This window comes from Centropristis striata, chromosome 6 (assembly GCF_030273125.1).
Source record: "Centropristis striata isolate RG_2023a ecotype Rhode Island chromosome 6, C.striata_1.0, whole genome shotgun sequence".
NCBI lineage: Eukaryota > Metazoa > Chordata > Actinopteri > Perciformes > Serranidae > Centropristis > Centropristis striata.
In genome coordinates this window covers 22,755,276-22,766,585 of record NC_081522.1, presented here as the reverse complement: position 1 = coordinate 22,766,585, position 11,310 = coordinate 22,755,276, and the positions used below count along the sequence as shown (strand labels likewise).

General features: G+C 42.1%; 1 protein-coding gene across 2 annotated transcripts in view; it reads left to right on the top strand.

Moving 5' to 3' along the window:
- Positions 1 to 1,075: 1,075 nt before the first annotated feature.
- The window catches only part of kcng4a (potassium voltage-gated channel, subfamily G, member 4a), a 44,827-nt gene continuing 34,592 nt past the window's right edge, over positions 1,076 to 11,310 (top strand). Inside the window, exons 1-3 of one of the 2 annotated variants that reach the window (XM_059334275.1) lie at positions 1,076 to 1,348; positions 5,686 to 6,270; positions 6,946 to 7,587. In XM_059334275.1, coding sequence (XP_059190258.1) covers positions 6,163 to 6,270; positions 6,946 to 7,587 — 750 coding nt within the window. In that variant the 5' untranslated portion in view covers positions 1,076 to 1,348; positions 5,686 to 6,162. Of the gene's footprint in view, positions 1,349 to 5,516; positions 6,271 to 6,945; positions 7,588 to 11,310 lie in introns of both variants that reach the window. The other variant, XM_059334274.1, reaches the window with a different exon arrangement.

Below are 11,310 nucleotides of genomic sequence, written 5' to 3'. Positions count from 1 at the left end.
ATAAGATTAATAAATGCATGGCAAAGACATAATCGGTGGGTCATGGGTGTTTATAATGCCATTATTAACACTTATATAAGCTTATAAACACACAATAATGTTAATACGCATCTTGTAAGGACTTACAAGGGCCTTATTACTTGTTAATTAATGGTTATTACAAGGACCTTAATATAAAGCGTTACCGAAAATTTTTTTTAATGACACGATTTCACTATTTTTCTGCATCTTTTTCGTGGTTCTGGTGTTATGACAGTGTTGGGTAACGCTTTATAATAAGGTCCTTAATAACCAGTAATAATCAAGTAATAAGGCATTGTTCTCGCTTTAGATCCGGTAGTTGCAAAAAGCATATATTATATATATATATATATATATATATATATATATATATATATATATATATATATATATATATGCAGAAAAATAGTGAAATCAAATATTTTAATATCAATAAGTAAACAAAATAAGATTAATAAAGGCATGGCAAAGACATAATGGGTGGGTCATGGGTGTTTATAATGCCATTATTAACACTTATATAAGCTTATATATTAATTAATGGTTATTACAAGGACCTTAATATAAAATGTTACCGAAATTTTTCTTTAATGACACGATTTCACTATTTTTCTGCATCGTTTTCGTGGTTCTGGTGTTATGACAGTGTTGTTATATCAGAGTCAAACTGTTTGTGATATTTTGACTCTGAGTTTCTGTCTCGCAGCAGATTCACCTTTAGTGGCGCTGATCCGGGAGGTAACCGCGCCCCCTGTTGCGCGTGAAGCGATGAGGGCAGGAAACATGGTTGAGAGCATCTCCTCGGTGTCCTTGAATTTCATATTGGGGAGGAGGGGGGAGAAGGAGGTGGGGGGCGAGCGAACACTGAGAGCCACACTCCCCCTACAGTTGTGGTAACATTTCATCTTTCTCTAACCGAGATCTCACATGCTCCTGGACATTATTGCGTCACCTTTACGCAAACTTGAACTTGGTTATCCGGAGTCTCTCGGCTCCGAACCCCCCCCCCCCCCCTCCCCTCCCCTGCTCCTCCTCCTCCTCCTCCTCCTCCTGCAGCACTAACCGAGCTGTAACGGGACACTTCCAGCGCACCAAACCTTCACCAGCTTCCATCTCTGGCATGTTCACACTCTCTGCGCGCCTTCCACCGCCTCGGATGATGCGGACGCCGGAGAGGCATTCCTTCTATTATTATGACATGTGGCGGTTGGGAATGATCGATGACACCCTGATTTGGTATTGAATGATCGGAGGGACTGCAAGACGGCAAAGGGATTTCACACGGAGCGGACTTGGCCGTCTGGAGATGAGAGCGGGGCTCAGGATGGTAAGCTTCATAAGTTATACTAAAACCTGCGGGGGCTGTGTTTGTAGCAGAATATGAGTCTGAAGTTGTAACGCTGACGGAATACTTCACATGAGGAATGCTGGTGCCTTTTCATCACGTCAACATAATGATAAGGATGCACGTTAAATATATATATATTTTATTTTATAGGTGTTTTTCTTTTTTTCTTATTATTTTCCAATAAATTGCAGCATATAAAGAGATGTAATATTGCCCTCAAAACATTTGACTTTGACTTCAGGCGTCTAATTATTTGTTTGTATCTCCACAAAATCATCAAAACATGATTTGATAATGAGACCAAGCTTAATTAAAGGTCTCAGCTTGATAAGGGCGCAAAACAGTTGTGTGGTACTGTGTGTGTGTGTGTGTGTGTGTGTGTGTGTGTGCGTGCGTGCGTGTGCGTGTGCGTGCGCTTTTGCAAGTTGAGAGAGAGAGAGTTGTCCGATGTTTAAAGCAACCCAATCCATATGAGACGCTGTCTCCAGCAGCTCCCTGCAAATGCAGTCACTGTTGCCTTCCCTCTGAATATAAGATAAGCTCCTAAACTGACTGAAAGCTGACTACAGTATGACCCCCATTATAAAGAAAAACATGCTGATATAAGCAGGAAAAAAAGTAAGAAAGTTATTAAAATTACTTCTGTTCATGCCCAGATTTGCATAATATAACTTATAAAGTTGGTTAAGTTCATTAATATAGTATTTGGTATATGTTTTCAGTAAAGTTATCTTAACCTTGACATGTAATTAAAGCCCTTCCTCTGCTACTCTTCCTCTCCTGCCTGCCATTGGTGTCCAGCTGAGAAGCGAAGGAGGTCGAGCTCATAACACCAGTGTGCATTGTGCAGCTAAAAACACCCTCAATTAAATCCACCAAGAAAAAACAGCCACATCCACGGGGAATACAAATCGATTAATAAATAGTTTATCATGCTCTCTTCCCCCTGTGAGGTGGAAATGAAACACCAGCATTGTGACAGAAGTGATTTATTGGTTCCTCCAGTACAGGATCGTATCCTGCTGGATCTGAATAAGTGACGCATGTTGGTGCGGTCCAGTGCTTCAAACTGTCCAGTCACACATTCAGTAAGCCTGTGGGTAGAGTAGATAGACACCGAGCAGAATCATCTCAATAATTATGATAATATTTCAGAAAGGCTGCAGTGAGCAATATATGGCCTGTAAGAATGATGATCTGCATTAGTGGTACAGGACGCCGGGACTGTGAGTCAGGACTCATCACAGTGACAGATGAGTGTTGCATGTGTTATATGTTGTACCTATTGTGGCTTTAGAAATGGGTTTACAAGTCAGGAATTGCTCTGAGAGATTGTGGTTTAGCTAAATGTGCAGTGGCATGTGCAGAAAATCTATTAGAGCCTTATATTCACAACAAAGGCTGGCAGGAGAAAAGTGCAGGGCAGCCACCCAAACGTAAGTCAGCTTTATTGTTAGTAGCTGGATATAAGAAGCAACAGAACAATGAGGATGATTCCAGCTGTTTCAACCTGAGACGAACTCTTTCATCATTTGCCACCATAGCACTCAGGACGAAAACTGTTCTCACCCACTGCCTCTGCAGTGTGGCTCTTATCTCCAAAGGGTGTCAGACTGGGAGAAAGTACCCCTATGTCCCTGGGAAAATGTGCAAAATCTATAAATCAAGACATAAAAAAAATATGCAAGCATGCTTGATGATGGCAAAAATCAAAATTAAGAATATTTTTGGCCATTATCCAGATCACAATCATAACACAATTACTCATTGTTTCTTGAGAATTAAAAATAATATATATAATAAATAAAATGAATAACAAATAAATAAGAACAACAACTACTTCATAGTGCACTGCCAACCTACTTAAAAATATTCAAATATATAATAAAAACGAACTCTACCAAACTAAATTCGATCAAATATGTTGAAGTGGACTGCCACAACTCACTGAAAACTTCTAAACATACACACAACTTTTTGGGTAACTATATTCAACATTTTACAGTCAGCAAGTCAGCAAAAATGGGTTAAAGTGCCCTGAGACGGGTGCATTGGATTTATAACACAACAAAAAACATCATCACCAAACCAAAAGTTGCAGAATAATTGTTTTACTTAATTTCTTGTTTTCGTAATATTTGGAAGCCAAATTGATAATTCAATCACATTGACACTGTAAATGATTAGATCTGTCATCGCTCCAATGGCACAAGTGTAATTGATAACGTTAATGATGGATAATGGTTTTCCTGATATGACTGTCAAAAAAGTCTGCTGTGAGAAAATGCTGATAGACATGTTTTTTCCTGCTGCCAGTCTTTCTGACCTCTCTATCTGCTGGCAGCTTGTGTGCATGTATAAAATTGACAAATCTCAGAGAGCATCGAAGGTTATTTAACCTCTGGGCTTCTAGTGTAGCCAGCAGATATCTGGATAACAGATATCCGGGTCAAACACATGGATCAGCAACTTGAGATGCAAGAATAGGGTTAAAGTTGAGAGACAAACGTTGCTCTGCATATCAATGCAAATGTGTTTTTATAATAGTAATAATAATAAGCAGCAAAAGTACCATAAAAGGACAGCCACTGGGATTCGCCATTGTGTTCTACCTCTTTCGTTTTAAACCCAGACTTTTTACCTGCAGGCAACCAAAGCTTGCTCAAACGTGATTGGTCAATACTACTTGGACGATCGCCAGAAACCAGAAAGCTTCTGATACCAAAATATAGTCCCGTTGTCTACAGATTCTGCATTCATAAGCAAACATCTGTTTAAAGAGACTAACAATTAAGTAACTCTGCTTTAGGAAAGTAGACAAACTGTAATTTAGTGAATAAATGACAGATACCGTGATGACAGCGCCCAGCTTGAAATCAGCCACGACTATTTAAGGCTTTGATACACAGCAAAGCATTCTGGGCAACTGTAACACCTAACTGTGCCAATAAGTTTCAGGGTAATTGTATTGCCAAGAAAAACATTTTGGACCCTGTCTTTCAGTGTCTGTTGCTAGGATTGCTGCCCATCTGAAACAGCCAATAACTCACTCTGAGTGTGAATAACACCACAGCCCTGAATGTTCTTTTCTAATATTCCTTGAATTTTCTACTCATAATAAGAACACCAGCCAGGCCGTCCTCATTGGCTGTTGATGTGAGTGTAAATTCCTCTGCTATCTGGTCAAGTCCTGCACTGACATCAGGGCCATTTATAGCAGCAGAGCTGATGTGTTGCTCTGTCTGTCTAGTTTCTGACTGAGGCTACGTTTACACGAGGACGGTCTGAACAGAAGACGCAAAAGTGGCGTCGCGTCTTCACTTTTTATTCCTCGTTTAGACGAGCGTTTTCGGGAGGAAATCTGCTGCATACGGTGACGCAAAAGTGTGTGAAATTCGATTGTATGCAGCCAGGCGGCATCACTTAAAGCCATAAGAGCATCTTTGGGCATGCAGAAGTTTACACGCCACACATTTTCATCAGCTACTCCTTCCACAAAGTTCTCCACCATCACTAGATCTCCCAGGTCTCGTTCACAGCCGTCTGGCTTGCCTCCGACGAAATGCTGCATCCAGAATGTGATGGAGGTAATTCCAGATCCTTCTCTGTTCACTAATACTATCTGTACATATCCTGTACATTTGGTGGAAAGACTCCTGTAAGTTTATTAGAGCTGCCAGAGCAGCTTGAAAAGTCCGACGCATGGAAATAATCCCACGTTTCTTTATTTTCCTGTACTGGAGCATGTATGTGACGTAAACACATACGTGACGTGAGCAGATCAGATCAGAGTTTTGCGTCTTGTCAGTGTAGACGACACGCTACGGAGGAGCGGATTCAACTTTTCCACTTTGGAGGGTGGTTTCAGATTTTTGCGTTTTTAAGCCCCCAAAACGCCGTCACCGTCTAAACGAAAGGCACTTCCAATAAAATATTTTGTCGTTTTTACCCGCAAGCATCCTCGTGTAAACGGGGCCTGAAAGGAATTTAAAGAGGAGGGTGGAGGCTCCACTGCAGTCTGGTTGAGGTATGCTGTCTCTGTCCCTTCCCAAGCCTTTTCTGTCCTCACACACCATTCTTTCTCTATGTTGTGACACCTGTCTTAATCTAAGTCCATCCTAGCTCTGTTCTGACATTTCCCTTTCAGTGCCTGCATGATGCCCCCACATCTCTAGACCCTCCCTAATCCTGCTGCAGCGACACAAAGGATCCCTCAGTCCCAGGACACCTCCTCGACTCATCCAGCTCATCCTCTGCAGCTATCATCCACTGATCAATTCTAACCCACTCTCTCTGTTGGGGCTTTCCTTTTCCAGACTCCCACATCAGACCTGGATTACCCACTGATCTGATGCACAATCAGGATACACCAGCTGAGTCTATTGTGGACCTCTGACGGAAATATCAAAACTTGTGCACATACAAATGTGACAACAGGATTCCTGATACTCCTCATCCCCTCATTTCTGGGTTTTCCTTCTGTTGGTTGGAAGCCAAAGCCACAGCTCGTCTGTCGTTGAGAAAGAACTCCTTGTTATGAGGGAGTCTGAGGCCAAAAAGACTGAAAGCTACAGTCCTTTTTATGCTCAGCTTTTCTACAATGACCTGTGGTGTGGCAGGAAAGCTTTTCCCATGTGCAAGCTTTAGCATGAAGTGTTGGAGGCTGTGAAACGGAAAGGACCGCTGTGCCCAGAGAGGGAAAAGTTGAGTTTGGCACAATCTATAGACTTTTCTGCCTTTATTACCTGGTCTGAGCTGCCCAGTCTGAAGCAGCGTGCTTTCCAGATGCTGCCATGCCCATCATCAGCAACGCCAACCATGACTTCAGCAACCTGTCCGTCAGCGATGACAGCAGTCTCGACCGCATCTTCACAGAGATCCCCGAGACTGAGACCATCAAGGTATGATAAAGAAAATATGCAGATAAATTATTATCAAATAAGTCAGTAGTTCTCAACCTTTTTGAGTCGCGACCCCCAATTTAACATGCATGTTGTCCACGACCCCCGCTCAAAAAGACACAAATTGACCACAAAATGACCAAAAAAAAGACACAAAATGACCAAAAAACACACAAAATGACAAAAAAAGACACAAAATGACCAAAAAAGAAAAAAAAAATACCAAAAGAAAGACACAAAATGACCACAAAATGACCAAAAAAAGACACAAAATGACCACAAAATGACCAAAAAAAGACACAAAATGACCAAAAAACACACAAATTGACCACAAAATGACAAAAAAAAGACACAAGATGACAAAAAAGAAAAAAAAAGACACAAAATGACCAAAAAAGACCAAAAAAGACACAAAATGACCAAAAAAAAAAAAAAAATGACCAATAAAAGACACAAATTGACCAAAAAGACTAAAACACATTAACACATGAACACTTTAACACAGTGGAGACAGAGCTGACTTCCAAAATGATTTGACGACTCCCAGAAACCATCTCGCGACCCCAATTGGGGTCCCGACCCCAAGGTTGAGAATAGCTGAAATAAGTGACCAAGTTGATAGAGTTCTCAGATGCAGCTCTGCATCTATTGATTGTTCCGTTGTTTACTCTCCAGGGTGTGTACTACCAGAGGGCTCAGTTCATCCGTCGGCCAGAAGACCTGGGCTCCATCGACCATGCCCTGCTGGCGGTGATCAACGTCGGGGGAAACCGCTACACGCTCCCCTGGAGCACCCTGGAGCAGTTCCCCCTCACACGACTCGGCCGCCTCTGTGGCTGCCGGTCCCCCGAGGACATCGCCAGCGTCTGCGACGACTATGACGAAGCCCGCAAGGAGTTCTTTTTCGACCGCTCGCCGTCCGCCTTCAGGGTCATCCTCAACTTCCTCGCTGCGGGGAAACTGCGTCTCCTGCGGGAGATGTGCGTCCTCTCCCTGCATGATGAGCTGACCTACTGGGGCGTGGAGATGGCGTACATGGAGCGCTGCTGTAAGAGGAAGATGTACACGCGCATCGAGGAGGTGCACGAGCTGGAGCGGCGCGAGGAAGAGCGCAGGCAGAGGAACGCCATGCAGAAGGTGCCGGTGGAGGAGACGAGGTACCGAAAGGTGATGAACTGGCTGAGAGACATGGTGGAGAATCCTCAGTCTGGCATACCGGGGAAGATCTTTGCCTGCTTGTCGGTGATCATGGTTGCAGTGACTGTCATCAGCTTGTGTATTAGCACCATGCCGGACCTCAGAGAGGAAGAGGACAGGGTGAGTGAACTTGCGTGTTTGCATGTTGTAAGTGTAGCTGCAGGCAGCACAGGGCCCTGAACCAAAGTCAAACGAAATAATCAATTATAATACTTAAACTTGAATGGGGCCCATAAATCCAAGTTGTGTAGTAAGATGCCGCCAGCGACTGTCAGTGAGATTCATCATGAGTGGCATGAATGATTACAGCTGTCTCTTCTCTCACTTCTTTCCTGCTCAAAGACACCACGAAGAAACAGAGCTGCAGATAAACTGGATGCTCATTATCTCCAACACTAACTTTGTTTCCTAGAAACTAACGTTGAATTTCATCACCCTTGTACGCCTACAGTATGTCAGTATTTATGAGTCAGAGAAAACCTATGTATTAGTCTTGTTTTATTCATTTCAGACCGAGGCAGACACTGTGAAGCTGCAAAAAGTCAGGCTTGAAAATTCTCAAATATAAAAATTTCCCTGTCGTCACACCCTCTTAAATATCCCAGTGGGATGCTACTGCTGTGTGTGTGTGTGTGTGTGTGTTGCTGTGCATGTCCTGTGATCTGTGTCTACCCATAGCAGCGTGGGATAATGAAGCCAGAGCTGCTCAGTGAGGCCTGTCCAGTATCTGTCAGTAAACACTGGGGAATAATGAAATGGGCTTACTGTATCTTGCAAAACGTGCACATCAGTAGACACACTCACTGTTGCACAAATTTGCACAAACGTGCACTGGCTGCCACGTGAATGCACACAAACACACACAGTCACATGCACATACAATAGTAATGAACTCATCCACTGTAACCGATATGGCTCTCTCTGAATTTTGCACACATTTACCCTTGTGTCTTCTGTCTCTTTCTAACTAAAACCTGACTGCAGTATAACCACCTGCAGGGAATATTTTATCCTTTTCAGAACCTTTTCCCCATCTGTTAATCCCTGCATCGGGAAAAGGGCGCACGTCTTCTCCCAAGATGCCTTTAAATTAGAAATGGTATATTAGTCCATGGGCCAAAGGCCAAAATTTGACTTTTTGGTACCACTCAAGGTGGCAAAATCTAGTAATGTTTTTTGAAAAGGTACATGTCCATAGATGATATTTTGGTATGATAGCCCATCCAAAGTGGTAGCTTTATGACAGTTATCAGCACATAAAGTTATACACCCCCTGCAATAAATAGGCCTCTAAACGCAGGGGGCATATCCTGTTTTGTGCTTATTTTACGATCTTTCCTCATATGTTATGAGGGCATGTTTGGTATCATTGTAAAGTGTACAATGCTAGCTTTCATTTAGACCTAGTTTTGGGCCTATCTAAAAAAATATAAAGGTCAAAGGTCAAACTGTCTTAACAACTATTTTAAAACTATTTTCGCCTAAACTGTTGTCTTTTTATCTTTTTATCATATGTGTATGCATGCTATGTGTGCAGAGACTGGTTGCTGCAAGAGAACTTAACACACCTGTTCAACAGCTGTTGAGAAGTCATCAACAGTAGCGTAGCTGTATTGATTTTGATATGAGCAGTCACAGGCAGCCAAAGAATCGAGTGGCGGAGGGTGTGATACTGGAGAATTTAGAGAGGCGGAGGAGAGCGCCGGTTGCTGAATGCTCGATGAGTGAAGGAGGCTCCCTGCCAGGAGGAGTCCAGCAGTCAGTGACAGTCATAGGAACACAGATGGATGGGATTGGACAGAGTCCGTGGGTCTGATTCATTTGGTGATAACTTTGATATGGACCTTTTACAGCATATGATAGGATACATTTTTAAGAATTCGCCTATAGCAGGGATGGGCAACTTAAATGCTGGAGGGGGCCACAGTTTTCCATGGACACTACCACAGGGCCACATATAGGACCGTGCACTTATCCAGATATGATGAAACTGCAATTTTAAATATGTTTACAGTGCAGTAACTTAACATATCAGCTCAAATGCATGTATAACAGTATAAATAGGAATACAAAAGGTTTGAAGCAAATAAAAAATAACCACTTGATTTTTTTTTTATTGCAAGAACAGCAGACCAACATTAATTGCAAGACGTAATTTTGTGCATTTTTACACTGCACTTAAGATTTCATGCTCAAATGCATGTAGTTGTACTGAGTGCCACTTCAAGTGAGGGTGCGGGCCGTATGCGGCCCCCGGGCCTCCAGTTGCCCATCCCTGGCCTATAGGTAAAAGGCACTGTGCAGTCAGGTGCTACAATAGATTTATTTTGTGTACACAGAGAACAGTGACAAGGTTCACAACAAAAGGATCAGATGTACAGCAGGATACAGACAGCAAGCAAATATTCAGGCTGCAGAAGCAGAGAGGCACAACACAAGTGTTGCTGAATGCAAAGGGATTGTGTTTCCTGATGTGAAGTTTCAAAATTGCATTTGAGATGTTGACAGGAAATTGAGCTTTCATGCTTGTAAATCTCTCAGGTAAACACAGTTGTAGTGATGGAGCTGTCTTTGGGGGACAGTGTACCTCAACAAACTCATTTACACACACACACACACACACACACACACACACACACACACACACACACACACACACACTCACTGATGGTGTGTCTGAGGTCGAGGACCAGAAAAATGTTGTCACTTTTCAAAAATGTCCTCACTCCTATCGTCTAAAATTTACATCGGTCCTCACAAAGATAGATGTGTACTATTCAGTTCAATTCAATTCAACTTTATTTATAGAGCGCATTTCATGCACAAGGCAGACTCAATGTGCTTCACAATGGATATACATGAGTACAGTTAAAAAATATAATAATAATTAAAAAAAAAACAGAAAACAAACAAAAACAAACAAAATTAGAAAAAATCAATCACAAATTAATTGAAGAGTGCAGGTAGACAAGCTATGCCATATACTAGCGCACACACACACACACACACACACATACACACACAAACACACAAGGGATTGTATCAGGAAATGCAGTTTTATGAAACTTTATATCTCTGTGTGTGATTGTTTCTAATATCCTCTACCTTATGAGGACAGTTTGGTTTATAAGGACATCTCAGGTGTGTATGTTTGTATGGTTGTGTTTTTAGATCTATGTGCCATTTGAGGACATTTATGGGTGATTTATCGATTATTTCAAACATGTAAAAAATGAGTGTAAAAAATATGGAAGAAAACAACAAATAAAATTAGACTAGATTAGATTATTACTAAAATAATTATGTAAGGGCATCCTAAGGGCATTCTAGGTTTGAGTGTGTATGTTGTATGGTTGTGTCTGACATTTCAACCCCCTTGTGAGGACATTTTGGGTTGTAGGGACATTTTAGGTCATTATTGTAAATAGGGTGGCAGCTCTCTCCAGAAGTAAACAAATCCATCTGCCGCTTTCATGTGTTTCTCCCTGTACTTTGTTGCGTTTCAAACAACTCTTGTGTGTTTGGCTACTGAAGTCCGTCCACACTGTCCAGCTACCGGCTCAGGCAGCAGCAGCAGGACTCCTGTCATCTTTAATTCACATGGTCCTGCTGTTTGTCTCTGTCTCTGGTCAGCTTTGTGCTGGAGTGAGCCAAAATTCCCTCGTCCACTCATCATTCATCCTGCTCTTCTACCAGCCTCAGTTTGGGTTAGGAGTGTAAAAGGAGAGATAGAATAAGTGGATGATGGAGGAAGAGAACAAATATGTCTGAGAGGTGGAGAGCATGAGAGATGGAGTGAAAGACTTCGCTTTAGATAGATAGATAGATAGATAGATAGATAGA